Source organism: Seriola dumerili, unplaced genomic scaffold (genome assembly GCF_002260705.1).
Source record: "Seriola dumerili isolate Sdu_G_001 unplaced genomic scaffold, Sdu_1.0 BDQW01000242.1, whole genome shotgun sequence".
Taxonomy (NCBI): Eukaryota; Metazoa; Chordata; class Actinopteri; order Carangiformes; family Carangidae; genus Seriola; species Seriola dumerili.
In genome coordinates, this window is record NW_019174497.1 from 6,077,410 (window position 1) to 6,095,107 (window position 17,698).

The 17,698-nt window shown below is 39.3% G+C and overlaps 1 protein-coding gene across 1 annotated transcript; it reads right to left on the reverse strand.

The window, feature by feature from the left end:
• Nucleotides 1-2,750: 2,750 nt before the first annotated feature.
• Nucleotides 2,751-17,459, reverse strand: LOC111229544 (sorting nexin-1-like). Its single transcript, XM_022755895.1, has 15 exons — nucleotides 17,310-17,459; nucleotides 13,796-14,732; nucleotides 10,880-11,004; nucleotides 10,485-10,575; nucleotides 10,158-10,201; nucleotides 9,285-9,426; nucleotides 9,117-9,195; nucleotides 8,950-9,025; nucleotides 8,541-8,654; nucleotides 8,025-8,118; nucleotides 7,393-7,598; nucleotides 6,630-6,773; nucleotides 6,187-6,267; nucleotides 6,013-6,084; nucleotides 2,751-5,367 (listed from the first exon to the last, which is right to left on the reverse strand). The coding sequence occupies exons 1-15, from the start codon at nucleotides 17,436-17,438 to the stop codon at nucleotides 5,317-5,319; spliced, it is 2,385 nt and encodes a 794-aa protein (XP_022611616.1). The 5' UTR covers nucleotides 17,439-17,459; the 3' UTR covers nucleotides 2,751-5,316.
• Nucleotides 17,460-17,698: the final 239 nt, after the last annotated feature.

Consider the following 17,698-nt stretch of genomic DNA (forward strand, 5'->3'; position numbering starts at 1 on the left):
ACCTAGAGTTAGCTGACATAAGAGACTGGTCACACAAGACCAAGTAAAGTTTTAGTGGCAAAATTTCTACATGTGTTGAACTGAGGGAGTTTTGTTATTAATGTTTGACTTTTCATCTGTAAGAATTTCTTTTTCTATTTTTATTTCTTCTTTTAAAGGAATAGTTTCACCTTTAGGGAAATTAAAGGTAGAAAAATCTGCCTGTTAACATCTAAAGTTCAATAATTAACATGTCATATTTAATTAGTGAGCTTTAGAGGTGCTGGTAGATGGTTTTTAAGTTTGGACAGAGCCTGTTTGTTTCCCCGTGTTTCCAGTCTTTGTGCTGAGCCAAGCTAAGATAAGCTAAAGTAAACTAACATCTCCTGGCTGTACAGGATGTAAGAGTGGTATCAGTCTTCTCCTTTAACAACTGGACCTACGTTTTGACACCTGGTGCTGTCACTTAGCATGATGTGAAGGTTAAAGCTGTGTCAAGGTGACAAGTGTAAATATAGCGCTTCATCTTTGTGGTGCTTTTCACGCCATTGTTGTGTGTGTCCATGGATGGGATCAGTTCACTTTCACCTCTTTGATTAAATACTGCAAAAGCTCCCTGCATGAGGAGATTATCAATCCATCCTAGTGACTGATAATCAATGCTTGATCATTTTCCAGCTGAATTGTAGTTTGAACTGACTGGACTGAATTTTAAGTGACTAGACAGCAGCCCAGCCTGAAGTACAGGCATCCTTTAGTTTATAATCCATCACAAATGACGTATGTTGAGGAACTGGACTTGCCATTACGATTCAGTCTGAAATCAGTCTTCTTCTTTTAGTGTCAGCTCTGTATGATTTGATATTTGTGCATGAAACCATTTTGACTCACTGTTTCGGTCGATAATGGCACTTTTTCTGAAACCATCCATCCAGTGCAACATGTCACATTATCTAGAATGTGGATTGGAGCCTTTATGCATTTGAATATGTTTTAGAGAGCATGATAGTGTGCTGTCTGTGTGAAGTTATTTATTGATACCTACACTATTTCTGTAACATGCTGAACCATTAACTGTCTGAAACTGTTGCAAAACTGTCATTTAAGAATGAACAAAGACGAGTGCTTTGCTTTCTCTAACTGCCAAAATGAGCTGAAGCAGGTAGCAGACTGTCTTGTGATGATGATGACGTCTGTATTGTTTGGGTGCCTCACGAGTGAAGATGATAGTTTCTACACTGCTTCATAAAACAGATCATGTAGGTTTTTCTTTTTAGTTCCTCGCTAAAGCCAGTCCATCTTCACAGTTTGCCTTCTTAGTGTGAGCAGGTTGGTTTAGTGTGTCAGAAATGTGTGGTAACAGGAACGGGACAACATTGTGGACTGGGAGCGTGCAGCGGCACAGTGTGAAAGCTTTACCTGTAGTGTCATCATGTGTAGCAGTTAACTGGTCCACTGCTGTTGTTGCTTCTCACTATCCCAGTTTAGGGAAGCAAAGTATGCAAACCAAATGTCTCGCTGCGCATGGGAAAAGGTGTCGCATAATCATATTGTAAATAGTTTTTAATAAATGTTAAAGCAAAGCTGGTGCTGTAGCTGTGTGTGAGGCAGCGGAGTGCTCGATTAAAGGGTGACTTCACTGACGTTCCACGTCAAGGTTTATCGATGGCTCCTCAACCTGTGAAAACAAGTATATCTTCTGGCGGAGCTTCATCAAGTCAAGACAATAACCCCATTGATGTCATCAGGGGTTGGCGGCAAGGACTCTGAAAGATGTGGGTGTTTAATAATGTGCTGTGTGATGCAACTGAGTTTAACTGACAAAATGTAGGATCCTTTGTTTCTAACTCGCACTAATTGAAACCAGCAACTAAAAGCCAGTATATCTCTGCTTCTAAACTTTTCAGTTAGTTCATTAGGATGAGTGAGCTGATTAAAAAGTCTTGTAATGACAGCCCCACAGATACTGGATTCTTCAAGCCAATATCCACTTCATTTACATAAATACACAACATTAAGCAAAAAAAATGTTTGATAAGAATCTCTTGGATTTTGGTAAAATTCAACCAAGATATGTACTGAGGACTCTTTACAGTTGGAAAATAAACTGGTCAGTGCCTCCTGGTGGACAATGTATGCAATGGAGACATTATTTATAAATTATCTTAAAATAGATAAGTAGTCTTCTTGCATTGCAATTTCTTTCTTCTTTCTTTTTAATTTACTTGCTTTAAACAAATAGACAATATTTTGTTCCTCATGTTCTAGTTGGACTGTAATTTTACGGGTTAAACAGGTTTATTTATGAGGTTTATCTACCTCTCAGTTACCTATGGAAAATGAGTGTTAAGCTTTATGAAGTTTCAGTGAAATGCATATACACAGCTGTCTCTGTTTTCAGACCTGGTACCTACACCAATCAGTTGAACAAACTATATACATGTATGTCATTATAAACTGTAGCCTGTTTTTGCCAGGAGCTGGTTTGGACTCACAAACTCACTCATTCACATTATGCCAGCTGCAGATTCAGATTTTCATAGTGAAGCTTAACATCATCAGTTTAGTTAAAAACCTGCAAATCTGAGTCACACATGAAATGCATTTGCTTCTCAAAAACATAGCACTATGTAGATCTGGTGGTTGTTACAACACAGAACAGAAACATTTACTGTAGATTTTTCACTCGCATTCATGAGCCTGTTTAAACTTTTAGCCCCAAACACTCAAAGCTCCAGCATTATTTTGAAAACCTCATGTGAGAGAAGTGGAGAAATAAAACACTGAAGCCTGGAGTTCTTAATTAAATCTCCAAGTGTAAACAGTGCAACTTTTATTGATTTGTTTTAAAAGAAATTTCTATGACAGTGCACGCTGCCGACATTGCTCTGCACGAGGACACAGAATGACACAGTATGATGACACTCTAACAGCCCATTTGAATTAAACGCTGTCTAATGTAACAACAGTTGAAAACTCAGAAACGAAAACAAACCCCAACAGTGCAAAGAAATGTCTGCAAGCTTAGTGATGCCTTAACGACAACAAACGAAGTGTAGCGTCACTGCTGCACGGCTTCAGTTCAACTGTGTGCAAATGTGAAATTAAAGCTGTAATCACAAGATGGCAGCCCCGCCACATAACGCTGTGACACGGGTCACTGCGGACTGAGGCGTCAGGGAAGCATTAGGTTCACTATGACATCAGTACGTTTAGTATTTCATGTTAATCTTATGTTTACAGGTCAACATCATCGGCCCATGTGTGGGGCTTTCAGACTGGATGTTAAAAGGACTATTCCAGTGTGTTTTCATGCTGTTGCCCATTTCAATAGAAATCACAGACAGTACTGTTTAGTGCTGAAATGATGAACAATTTTGATAATTAATTGATCACTGAAATCATTCAAAAAAAAAAAAAAAAAAAATCAAGCAAAAAAACCAAACGTTCACTAGTGCCATTTTTTCAAATGTGCATACTGGTGTCTTTTTCTTTTATATCCCTGTACATTAAAAGGTACTCTGTGGATTTTTTGTAAGCAAGATATGTTTACATATAGTTTATCAACACCACATAAAATATTTGCAGTCAGTTTTTAAAGAAAGGTAAACTGTTAAGTTTCTGTTTGGCCAGCTAACGGTCGTCTTCTTCCATGCCTTTGTTGGCACATTGCTGAGTTTCTTGGCAGCTTTTGATCAGGGGAAGAGCGTGAAACCATCAGAGGGATTCACCCGTGTGTTACTAACAAAAATACAAACACACGCTTAAAAACTCCATCGCGCCATTAGTTTTTAAAAACTCCACAGGGTACCTTTACATATCTTTGGGTTTTGGACTGATGCTGATAAAACAATTTCAAGATGTCACCTTGGGCTCTGGGACACTGTGTATTTTCATGATCATATGTTTACAGAATAAACAATTGAAAATATCAACAGATTAATTCATAATGGAAATATTCTTAGTTGCAGCCTTTTTATTCTAGGACATGATTGCCAACCATATGTCGAAGCAGCATCCTACCTACCAGGCATTAGTTTCCATTCATTTGATTACAGTACACTGCTGTACTTAGTGAGACCGACCATACAGTGAGAGCATGTCTGCATTTAATGTATTATTCTCAAAGTTAGTCATCATTGCTTGCTAATGCCTTAAAGAGTTCCCACTGACTTGCTGTACAGCATTACCACACAATGATGTAGCTTTGACAAAAACAGACTCAGACGTCACGTTCACTATGAGGATTAACTGTTTCAAGTCTCTGCAGGTTGATCTGCAGAGACTGAATCCAAAGGCTGACGAGAAAGTAGCAAAAACAGATGACCAAACTTACAGCATTAGAGGCAAGAATTTAGAGGAAGAAAAAGATGTAATGTGTAGTAAATGGACATTGCTCTTTAACCTCAGCATTGACACTCATTATATCATTATGGCTGTTGTGGGAGTAACTGTTATGTAACGAGCCTCTGCACTGCCCACAACTGGGCACAACTTTATCCTAAACCAGAGTTAACATGGTGTCTGGAGACAAAACACCGTTCAGACTTAAAAAGGCACAGACATGTGTAGTTGTAAGAGTAAAGTTTGCACAATGATTGAAATCAAATCTAAAACATTTAAACCCAAAAGCTTCACCTACAGTATGATGCAACCCTTGACCACAGCTGTAGAGTTAGCTCATCTAATGCCTCTCTTTACCCCGCACCCAGGCCCCTCAGCATCAATAGTATTTTAAATCTCAAGGAAAAGAAGAAGAAAAGAAAACATGGCTGGTACTTCAGTACTTTATCCACCTGGTGGAAGTGCTCATAATTCTTTTTTTTTTTTTTTTTTAAACTGTTATTTTATCCCTTTAAGTCTTTTAAAAGAAAAAGAAAGAGTGAAACTCTTGGCCACTTTCTTCATCTGGGTCCCCAGAAATATCTGATGAGAGAGCAGCCGTGCTGTAAACAATTAACCACTGCTGATGTGAAGGAACTCCTGATCACACGAGGGAGAAAATCCTGAGAACAACGGACTCGGTTCATTTCCCTTCTCTTGTGGAAATCAATGGAATCATTCATCTACACTTTTCTCTCTTTTCGTGTGTCCATATCTTTGTATATGCAAACTCTTTTCATCTAATAAGAAAATATTTGTGAAAGATTAAATGAAAATATACAATTATTAATACAATAGAATACAGAGCTATTATGTTAAAGGTGATTAAAAAAACTGGTTTGATTGTATCTCCCTTTACAATGCACTCATTTTCCTTGGTTTAAAGGCAAAAGAGGTAAAGTGTATAAGAAAAAGGCAGCCTGTTGTGTCATCCAAAAGGCTGGTACTTGAGGATTAGGCAATTGCTTTTGCTTCTGGTAAGAAAGCCTCCCAATACTTTATCAGCTGGAAAAAAAAAAAAGAGTCAACAGCGTCAGTTTCATTCATAAGTGGTTAATAATTGGGATTTAACAACACGTTTTTTATAGTTCTGAATCACTCTGTCAATAGACAGAGAAGTAATCAATTTATTATCAAGCAAAAATTGTTAACATCTACATGATCCATTTTCTCAAACATGAGTATTTACTGCTTTTCCTTGTTTTACATCATTGAAAATTGAACATTTATGGGTTTTAGACTGCTGCTTGGCCAAAACAAGCAATTTGGAGACATTTCTTTAGGAGTATTTTTGGTGTACTATTTCATTTTTTTCCTAAAAATATTCCACTTAAAAATCATCCTTCTATGGTCTCAGGAATTTTGGGAGCACTACGCCTCTGTACTTTTTCCACTCATTTCCATGTGTCACTTTTCATTTAGAATTCAAACTTCTGAAGTCTTTATGGACAGAGGATAATCAGCTAAACTGATAAAATGCAAAACACTTCTAACCAATTTAATTTAAAATCCTGTAAATAGAAATAAAATATGTTTTTGTGACACAACAGAGTCAAAACAAACTGCCACAGCTGGGGGAAAAACAAAACTATTTATAAATGTACACTGACTGTGTTGACCAGATGAATGTTTGACTGGAGAAACACTCACCTGTTGCTGAGATTGGAGCAGAGACTCCAAGTAGTTGATTATCTGTCTTTTGAAATGTTTGGCCTTTTCTTTCTGTAAGAGACAATTTTGAAAAAGTGTTTGTCAGTAATGAAAAACTTTTCAAGCTGTCGTTCAGTGTCATCCAGGGAACAGAAAAAGATTAAACATTGGTACCTCAAAGCGAACGACTTCCTTGCGCACGGTGGCTGAAACTCTTTCAAAGTCTCTCTCATACTGTGTCACTTTGGCCTCCCACTGTTTCCAAGAAGAGAAAAAAATGAAACATTTTTTTCAGTAAGGATCCTAAATATCTAGTAAACTGATGTATTTTTGTATAAAAGAAAACAAATGGACATCAGGTGAATGTGCTTTATTGTGTCTAAAGTTTTTGGAAAAAATAAATAAATAATCACATTTAACTGTCATTGTTTCATCGTACCACCTGTTTCTGATAATAGCTGTGATTACGGGAACAAGTGAGGCACCTTTGAAGTGGCCTTTTCATTACTCAAACATTGTCCCCAGTCTTGAAAAGACCACATCAAACTCCAGCACTTCCAGGCATCCCAACCTCATCTGAGTGCTTTTCTCTGTGTTGATTTTGGCCTGTGTTGTACCTCAGCGATCTCCTCTTTAGCCAGCTGCAGTTTGTCCGGCTTGTTGGCCCACAGCAGTTTGGCCTCAGTCTCCCTCTTCTTCTGCAACATGGCCTGAGCATCCTGCCAACGTTGCCACGCCTTCATCCGGTGATCAAACGACCCCTGCAGGTCGCAAACACACAGGGGATCATTTCGTGTTTACATTTGGCTATTTACTTCAGCCCCTTAGCCAACTCCAACAACTTTCAAAATAAAAGTCAAGACTTTATTTGCTATCAATAGAAATCTTGCTTGTTTTGTGGAATATGATACAAGTTTATTTTATTCATTTAGCTTTCAAATACATTTTGAGAGTGGAAGTGATGAGTGAAAAGGCTGCATAGATAACATGGCCAACATTAAAGTACTATGACACTCTCATGCTGCATCCCTTTGTACAGTATTTAAAGTGAATCTATCCATTGCCCCATGCTTGTCTGATTCTGTTCTTCACTTAAATTCATAATTTTTGAGGCACACAACTATTGCACTAAATTAAAATGACTTGACCTCACTGCTTAATATAGAAAGCAGACAGATGGTAAGGCTTGGAGTGCAGCACAAAAATGAAACTTGACTATTCCAAAACTACACATGCTCATACATATCTCATCTGGTCTTTTCATTTCACTTTCATTAATCTTTGAACACTGAAAGCACTCGAGTTACTTGTGTTTTTTTATTAAACTATGCAGAATAAGCTTTGATTTGAAATTAGATTCTTATAAAATTTTCTCAGTACCCTCACGGCTCCAAGCAGGCGGATGAAATCTGCAATGAGTTCGGCGAAGCTGAAAGTGTCATTGGCAGCCTGCTCCTGGTGTAACTGCTCCATCTTATCCTCCACCTCTGCCAGCTGGGACAGAGCTCGGGACAGAGCGGTGTTGTCCTCTGCACTGCCCAGCATGGCTGCACTCTTGGCAAAGCTCGCCGTGTTCAACGACAGCTCTAAGAGGAGTGGCAGAAAAAACATGCAAAATCAATTACAGATGTTGAAAAATAACACTGAATATGACTATGACTTCTATGAATTCTACTTGGGATTTTAGAAGATTTTAAGGGAAACAGGCCACAAGGATTAAATTCGTGTAGGATTTGAAAATTCCCCCATAAGTGATAATATCAGATAATGTCACAGCGACAAACTAAATTTCCCATCAAACTTTTTCTCAATTTTCTGCAAACAAAACATAGGCCATCAAAATAATTCTAAAGTATAATAATCACAAACTTTTCACATAATGGCTTTTAAAAAAGCATCTGGCTTCTGACGACAGGGTTTGTTGCAGTGGTCTGCTCTTAATCTGATCAATAGATAATCAGGACTGGATGCTTGGTGATGGGAGTATCTGTTACCAGTTAGAGACAGCTAACCTTTTCTATGGACAACCAGGGATTCGACCAGAGCATGGAGCTTCCTGAACTGCTGGTCTGCAGACTCCACCTCCTGCAGCTTCTCCTCAAACCACTGCAGCAAAACATACTGTTAGTGCAACTGCCGAAGTCACGGCCCCCACATGTTTAAAATCACACTCTTATTCCAACGTAAACATTTCTAAAACATGTCAATGCCTTCATTTAAACAGATCATAAAATACTGCACCATGAAAAAAACACACATAACACATAAGTTCAGAAAGATCATGAAAAACAAGTTCAGCAACAGCTCTGTTCTGATGTCACACTACTCCTTAAAAAGTAATTGTTAAAATGTTTTGATACACTGCTGTTAAGTGTTTCAGCCTGAATGTGCCATCAGCCTTTAATGGTAAGATGGAAATACTCTGCTTCCTTCTTAAATATCCAGATTCCTCATTACAAAAATGATTTGCTACATGAGCGTTTCTCTGGAACAGAAACCGTTGAGAGCAGCAGTGTGTGTTTACTCACCACATCTGACTCATTCATCTTGATGGTCATTTTACTGACAGCATCTGTTGCTTTGTTAATCATTTTCAGGAAGCCAGCGCCGCTCAGAGCCTGGGTGCTCACTGCTCTGGGCAACTGAAGACACACACACACACACACACAGACACACACAGTCAAGACTGAATTTATAATATATTCTAAAACGTCAGATATCTAAAAGAATCAAGAATAAGTAAATGACCGAGGAATAAAACATCCCTCCTACAAGTGTTTACCAAAGAAAAGATATTTTCATTATGTCCTCTAGTTGTGTGCCAGGAAGTTTCACGGTCTTTACAGAGCACAGTATTTCAATGTGACTCAGGCAAAAAACTAAATGTTTATCTTCTAAAAAGGCACAGAGCCCTGACGCTCCTCAATTTCAGCTTACTTCTTCTCTCTCCAGGAACTCTCTGACATCTGGATCTTGGAGAAGCGATGGGTGATTTACCACCCTCTGGAGATACCTGAGGAATGGGAAGATGGTGAAAAGAAAACTCATTTTCCTTCTTGTATGGAAAACATGATAAAACCTTTAGAGGATTCATTTTCTCCTACCTCTCCAAGGCACCTCTTCTTCTCTCAACAAAGTCTGCAGATGAGGAATCTTCCTTTCCTACCTTCACCTTTGTCATACCTATGCAAGACAACATCCTTGTTTATTGCTGGTGGAAATCAAATTTACTCTTACAGTTTGAGAGAAAATGAGAGGAAGAAAATGTTTACCCAGGATGCTTTTTTCTGGCGGTGGAGGCACGATGAATCCATTTGGTCCATGTTTTTCAGAAAGCTTCTCATAGAGGCCGAGGAAGTCGCTGAAGCGTCGCCTCACTGTGTATGTCTTGTTGCGGAACATGGGCAGTGTGGTCTGAAAGAGACAGTTTCCCTCACTTCGAGCCTTTTATATATTATTGTGTTTCATGCCCAACAGGCTTAAATTCATTGAATTACTACTCTAAACCTCTGACGTAGTCTATCGCTGTGACTCAATTCACATACTTACACTTGCTATATTGAGTGTGTAAGTGTGTTTACATTGACAAGTACGGTAACATGCAGTGCCCTATAAGTACCCGAATACTGCACTGAAAACGGCACTTCTTGCCCTCAACAGTCACCATTTTGGCCACATAGGTGAAGGGCAGGGACTGCCAACATATTTTCAAACTTGTTAAAACGGCGGCAGAGAAAGGAGGACACATGGTCGGTGCCAATTTCCCTGTCACATGACACAGGGGCACATGCAGGAAAGTAAAAACATTATTTTGGAGGGCGACAATCGCAATGTGTCACACATTGCGATTGTCATTTCTGGTGAGTTCACAGCGGCAATGTTTGATTTGAGATAACACTACCCTGACAGAATTCACGCACTACGCCATTAAGTGTACTGTGTACATGTGAGTGTACTGACTGAAGTATCCGATTTCAGACACAGTATATGTTCATGTATGGGCGTTTCTCTTACAATACACTGACCAGCATTTCCTCTCTTTTCGTACTTACAACACGTCTGATGAGTAACTGCACTAACTTCCCTTGGATTTAAGATGGACAACTTCACATCAAGTGAAATAGTGTAACATTGAGAGTTTTTACCTGAGTGGATACTTTGTAGGCCATGTAAGCGTTCATCCCGTCCCCTGAAAAAAAAAAAAAGGACACAAATTGATATAAATACCTACAGAATATAATTAAAGAAAAGCTGCATGTGGGTCTCATTTATGTTACTTTATCACTGGCCTCACGCTCTTGGCTCCTTTGTCCTTCCTTTTTCACAATTTTTGAAATAATAAAATCAAGGACTCAAGCACCTCTGTTTGCTTGATGTTTATGGTGCACAAAGCGATGTGTACCTTTATTGCAATGAAATATATAAACGTTTTATTGTTTCATTAAAAACAGAACAAAAATAATAAGCCTCACCTATTTTTTCAGGGTCTTTGACGGAGACAAAGATGTCAAATTTGTCTTCCTGCTCCTCCTCCTCCTCCTCCTCCTCCTCCTCTTCTTCCAACTGAAACAAATATTAAACAAAGGTGAAATTAGTTGCAATAACAGCAGAATTTAGATTTTTGTAAAAATTGGATTCTCGATGGAGGCGGGACTTGTTTGTTCTAGTGGGATGTTAAACAAGTCAAAAAGTGTCTTAATGTAACTCCCTTATATTTTCAATTTCTCAAAATTTTGATTTTTCAGCGGAAGCTTAAAATGAATAAAATGGTGGGCAGAAATGGAAAATCCTTGAACTCCAACAGCTTTCAATCATTACTTTGGTAGTCACACTGGGCATTTCACTCTGGGATTAGATATCCGCGTACCTCCTCAAGGGCAGCAGATTGTGGCTTGGCCAGGCTGGCAGCAACAGACAGGGAGGGGGTGGATGCAGTCACCTCCTTCTTTCTCTCGTTGCGCGGACTGTCGAGAGAAAGCTCCACTGTGGCTTCTGTTAGAGAGGAAAAGAAAGTAAAGGAAACAGATGTTGAATGCAAATGTGTAGAGAGGCGTCCTTTGTTTATTTGACATTCCAGACAGCATGTATTTACATTTACATGCCGTCAATGTGGCAGAAAATGTCTTATACATTTGTCAAAACTGCCAACTTCACCGATTCTGAATGTGAACAGTTGTATTTACTTTAATATTAGACAAAGAAACAAAATATCTACAGTGTGCAGGATTTCACTTCCTGTCCTTGAGTTGTGTATTAGATTATACAGTGATTTGCTGGTATCTGAGAGGACAGCAAACTAAGCATGTGATAATTTTTTCACCTTGACCTGCGTGCCCACATGGACTCTGAATACTTAGTTTGTCTTGTTTTCTTTCTTCTGGGTTAATACAGCCCAGTTTAATGTGGCACAGTGATTGTTAACAGTTACAAATGCCACTTTTCTTGAACAGAGTTTCAGGGACAAGGCATTAAGCAAATATTGGTTTTTGCCGTGAGGGGAAACAAATATAATTTGAGCCCAGCACAATGAATGTGACGATGCTTTTGTTGTAACTTATCTTCTCTGTTGTTTAGGAAATTAAAGGAGAATCATATTGGACTACGGGTTAGGGACGTGTACCACGAAATATACAGCAGGACAGGACAGTCCATCCGTAAACCTCTGTTCCATGTCATGCCCTGTCTGTCTCACCTCATTTCCTGTTAGCACTCTGCTATCCACTACAGTGCCTGGTGAAAGTATTCACCCCCTCTGTGTTTTTCCTGTTTTGTCGCATTACAACCTCGATATAAAAGGGATTCTTTTATGCCTACCACTTTGGTGCAAAATGTTTTTTTGTTTGTTTTATTTTAAATTGTGACACTGACAATAATTAAGACAGAAATATTGAGTGTGCATAATTATTCTCACCCCCAAACTCAATACTTTGTAGAGCCACCTTTTGCTGCATTTACAGCTGCAAATCTCTCAAGTATGTCACTATTAGCTTAGCATATCTAGCCAATGCTATTTCTGCCTATTCTTCAGGGCAAAACAGCTCCTTCACATCATCAGATGAGGTGTGTTGGTGTACACCAACCTTCAAGTCATGCCACAGATTTTCAACTGGATTGAGGTCTGGGCTTTGAATAAGACCTTAAAACTACTTGTGTGTAGCTTTAGCAGTGTGTTTAGGGTCATTGTCCTGCTGGAAGGTGTCCTCCTTGCCTGGTCTGTGAGTTTTGGTGGGCGGGCTACTTTTGTAATGTTTGTAGTGGTGCCATATTCTTTCCATTTTGTTATAATGTATTTAATGGTGCTTCTTGGAATGTTCAAAGTTTGGGATATTGTTTTATAACCAACCCTTATCTATACAACTCCGTGTATGACCTGTTTGGAGAGCTCCCTGGTCTTTGTGTTGATGTTTAGCGGTGTTGGAGACTCAGGGGCCTTTCAGAACAAGTGTATTTCTACTGACATCATGTTACAGACATGTGACACTTTAATTCCACGTACATGAGCCTTAACCAACTAATTAGGTGACTTCTGAAATTAAATGCTTGGACCAGATCTTTCAGGCCTTTCATGTCAAAATGGGTGAATACATATCAACTCACAACTTTTTACTGTTTTTTTTTCTTTTTTAAACAAGGTTTTTGTTGTTGTTTTTTTTTACAATTTTGATTATTTTGTTAGGTCCATCACATAAAATCCAAATAAAAATCAATTTCAAGTCCATGTTGTAATGCAACAAAACAGGAAAAACACTAAGGGCAGGGAATACTTTTCACAAGGCACTGTATGTAATAAAAGCAAACATACGCCAATAAAAGCATTGGGAAAAAAAGAAAAGAACCAAAACAATTATTTGTAGATATAAGGACATAATGTGAACCAACTAACAAATTCCCTTATTAAGGCAAAAAAAAAGTAGTAGAATCAGCACACTGTTTCTTTCCTCTACTATTTTTTTGCCTTTATATTTCCTGTTTGATCATGCACGGTTGAAGAGTTTTTTGAATGTGCATACCTCGCTTTCTGAACAAATCACAAACTGAAAGCAGATTGACCAGCACAGATAACTGCTGCGCACATGTGGCTTTGAATGTAGCCATGTATGGATTACTGAACAGGCCCCTGGGCAGAGGCCTGAAGGGTCACGGGACCCTGAGCTGGAGTATCTTGAGGTGTTAATATTCCTTGTTAGAAAATCAAGAGACACAGAATAACTACAAAGGTGCAAAAAAAAAAAAAAAAACTGATAGATGCACGAAGACCACAGAGAGACACAGAACACCCACAATGGGACACAATCAACTATAGAAAGACACAACAACAACAACAAACGGACACAAACAACTGTAAAGTGAGGCAAAACATCAATGATGTGATGCAAATTATCCACAAAGAGATACAAAATAGCCAGACAAAAAAATAAATGACAACAAGATGCACCATGACCACAGAGCAACACAAAATGGCCAGAGACTGAAATTGTCTGCAAAGAAACAAAAAAATGACCAAAGAGACACAAATTAGATGCAAAATGACAACAAAATAGATTCAAAAACAACCACAAAGAGACACAAAACAACTACAAACAATGTGGCCTATGTATGAAGGCTGGGGGACTTTTACATGTCTGTGCCCAGGGACCCACTGACTCTTAATCTGTAACTAATCTGTGACTCTTAATGTAACTGGTCTCACATGATCTATGTGAACACTCCCTTTGTCACTAATCCTTCTCTTATGACACTAAATCCTGATAATGGAACCAAAGAATAAAAATAGTTGACCCACCAGCAAAGATATCAGTCTCCTCTTCAGAGTGCACTCCATTGGTCTTGGAGTTGACAGAGCTGGTGTTGCTGATGCTGGGCGCTGTGGCGACAGCTTCTTCACTGAAGATATCAGCAGGTTCTGCAGGAGTACTCTCTTGCAGAGGCCCAGCTATGTTGATACCATCGCCAGCAGCAGCTTTGCTTGTGACAGATTTGTCCTTCTGCTCTTTATTGATGCTTTTCTTTGAGGTGGCACCCAGTGGCTCACCGAACAGATCCTCGTCAGGTTCACCGAAGAGGCTTTTCTGTGGCTGCTTGGCAGATTTAGTCTGCCGTGGTTCTGAAAACAAGTCGGTTCCCTCGTCCTGGAACAGGTCGATTGTTGCCCTGCTGGGTTTTTTGGCATCAGCAGCAGGTGGAGCATCACTGAGGAGGTCAAGCAGAGGGTCAACAATTTTTTCAGTGCCAGATGGCTGTTGTGTGACAGTGGTGGATGCATCATCACCGCTGAAATCGATAATTGGAGCACTGGAAGTTTCTTTTACTTCCTGTTTCCCATCGCCAGGTGGATCTGTAACACTGTCTGCCACTTCACTTTTACCCGTTGCCTCTTCAGCAGTCACATCCGCTACCACTACTTCCTCTCGCGGTGCCTCGGTTTCACTTCCCAATATGTCAACAAAATCATCTGAGGGTTCATCTAAAGAGATTTCAGTTGTGTCTTTCGCTGCAGCTTCGACTGTGTCAGCAGCAGCTTCGGTTACGTTGTTTGTTAGGTCGACAAAATCATCCGAGTGTTCACTGACAACTTCACTCGCTGGTTTGTTTTCTGTGTGGCTGCTAATGGGCTCAATTAAGGGATCGTCCATGATGTCAGTGGGGGGTGTCAATAAATCATCACTGGGTTGCGTGGCAGGTGGCAGTGTGGTGTCCATTTCGGTCAGTGAAGGCTCGGTCTGGAGATATGGGAAAAAGGGGGAAAAGGTTTAGAGTACTTGAATAGGGCTGCAACTAATGATGGTCTGTCAGTTATTTGGAAAACATCAAATGTGAGAAACGTGGCATGTCAACTGATAAATGACTAAAATGATTGATTAATAATCAAAATAGTTTAGTCATTGACCAAAGGATTACTCAACCAAAATTTTATTTTAAATGATTAAATCAGTTATTCACCACCCAAAGCCCAACAAAAAGGGTTGTAATCTCAGTATATCAGAAGGATTTGATCTTGCAAAGTTTCCTCATACCATAAGGGCCAACTATATTAAATTGTCCATAAACATTTCCAAAAACTGTCCCAGCAGCATAATCCAGGTCTCTGGTATACAGTTGCTTTATCTTTACATCCCAAACACATGTATTTTTACTATAATACTACTAAAAACACAACTTCCACAAACTCATTATCTGATGTCAATCAGCCATGTTATGATTAAAAGAAGGTTTAACGCCTTTCTGACAGGTATTGGGAGTTTTGAATGGATTTTAGGGGAATAAAACAGGCTTTAACAAACAAGAAGTGTGAGCTACAGTAGATACCGTAAGAGGTGAGTGTGGCTGCCTGTTTGATGTCACTCCAGATTTATGAGTGGATTGCCTGGTGTCAGCTTTTTTTTTTTTTTACTCATTTATATGGTAATGTTCAACTTGATTCTGAGCCAAGCCTCCACATGACCCTTTTAGACGCTCCAAAGAACAAGAACACAATATTTTTCAGTCATCCCAGGCTACTGGGTGTGCAACAGATAACAAAAATATTCATTTAAAATCAAAAAGTAAGTATAGTAAAGTAAGTAAGCATTTTAACATGTTTCAGGAATAGCTTTATCAGACAAATGCTCAAATAAGTCTCACGCAGTCTAATGCAACAGTCCTGCAAAAAAATCCTACTTTCCTACAGGTTGTCATGTTCACGTTGTCATGTTTAACAAATGATTTTGTCATAGGTTTTGGGTGTATTTGCCAGTAATGATGTTGACTAATACTAAGTAAACAGATTGTTAACACAATGCATCTGTAGGAGATGAAAAGATTTAATGAAATGATCAACTGAATCCACTAACAACCACTGCCTGGTGCATTTCCAAACATTACTTCAGCTACAGGCTCTGTTAAATGTAACATCCACAACTGCTGACTGTGGTTTTCCATGCAGCAGTGAGTCCAGCTCTCAAAAAAATCAAAGACAGCAACTTTCCAATCTGTCCTCTGAACTTTGACTGTGGGAAAACATCCGGGTTCTAACCATGTGACCACAGCTGACTCACATGACAGGAGGCTGCCTATGCCAGCTTTTAATCCTCATTCAAAAAGAGTCTGAATTTGACCCCACTGATAAATATGAAACAGTATCACTACCTACTACAATAAAACCACAAGGACCTTATTTCCTGCAGAGTGCGGAGATTAGACTACTTTACCTGCTGTATGCATGGCCTATAAATTTGCACTTACTAAGGATTTCAGATTTTGGTTTTAGAAATGTCAATGATATTCTGCACAGACAACATCTGCATATAATTAATCAAACAGGAACAATATTAACAGGAACAATATTAAAGGGTAGGGCCGCAAGTAAGGATCATTTTTATTATTGCTTAATCTGCCAGTTGTTGAAAAAAAAACACCCACCACAACATCCTTAAATCCAAGGTGACATCCTCAAATGTCCTATTTTGTTTATAGTATATAGTAATGTAAAGCCAAGAGGAACAACGAATTGAACCAGCAAAACTCTATTAGTCCATCCATTATGCCCATCACAACTTTGCAAAGCTGAGCGTGATGTCTTCAAATGTAATGTTTTGTTCTAGCAAAAGTCAAATACCCCACATTTTGCAACAATTAGTTTAGTTTACAATGATGTATGATCTTTGGCCCAGTTTCACTATTCTTGGAAAACACTAGGACTGGAACCAACAATTATCCTCATTAGATTATTTTTTTCGACCAATTGCTTTGCTAGCAAAAAGCCAGAAAACAGTTCAGTTTACAGTCATGTATAGCAAAGAAAAGCATCAAATCCTCACATTTGAGAGATTCAGAGATTTTTGGGTATGACTAAAACGATTATTTATCATAATTACCAATTTATGTTCCGTCATTGCAGCTGGATTATCAAAATAAATGCCAAATAATTTTCTGTTGATCAACTAATAAAGTCGTTGCAGCTCTAGCGTCCCTAATCGAATCAAATCACAGTCATACAGTACTTCACAGAAAAAACCCAGAAACGGGTCAGATTTTCTGCATTAAAACCTCCATATTGCTTTGACAATTCACGCTGCAGTATATACTTCAAGTGTAGCATTATCCGACATGACAGTTGTGTATGTCAACATTATTTATTTAGTCTTTCCTATGCGGTAAAAATAGCGAACTGCTGGTAAAAACCTCCCACAACTAAACCCAAACTTGCTGAAAGTGCCTCATTAGCTTTCTCCGCTGACGTTAGCTAACTGCCTTGGCAGTTGTCAAGTTAGCCCAAACGCAGGCTAGTTAGCCACTGTGAAATCAACATTAAGACATACTGCGCTCATGAAGAGGTCTTCCCCGTCGTCTTCATCACTATCTCGGCCTGCGACTTCTTCGGAGTCCAGCACATCTTGGTCCTCAGAGTCGGGGAACGGAGGAGGACTGCGCTCCGAGCTGGTCGCCATCTTCAATCTTTTTTAAAAACACACGGGAAGGTAACGTCAACCGCTCGCCGCGCGCACACACACACACACAGACACACACACAGACAGACGGGCAGACCGAAGCTCTGAGGCCGAAGCACTGCTGCTACACACTCAAGTAGTAGTTCACCTCAAGATAGGTCAACTAAGCACGAGAACAGGCTGCAAACCGGAGGCTCAGGACGTGCAGACCCGCCGCTGTCTTCTTACTTCCTGATCCTCCTCCTTCTTCTTCTTGTCAG

Bases quoted from the DNA above. Each gene is read 5' to 3' on its own strand.
- LOC111229544 (XM_022755895.1), bottom strand. From the start codon at position 17,438: ATGGCGACCAGCTCGGAGCGCAGTCCTCCTCCGTTCCCCGACTCTGAG. The intron at 14,733-17,309 runs GTATGTCTTAAT...CCATATCTCCAG, and splicing joins AAGACCTCTTCATGAGCGCA to ACCGAGCCTTCACTGACCGA. The intron at 6,268-6,629 runs GTACAACACAGG...TCTTGGAAACAG, and splicing joins CTAAAGAGGAGATCGCTGAG to TGGGAGGCCAAAGTGACACA.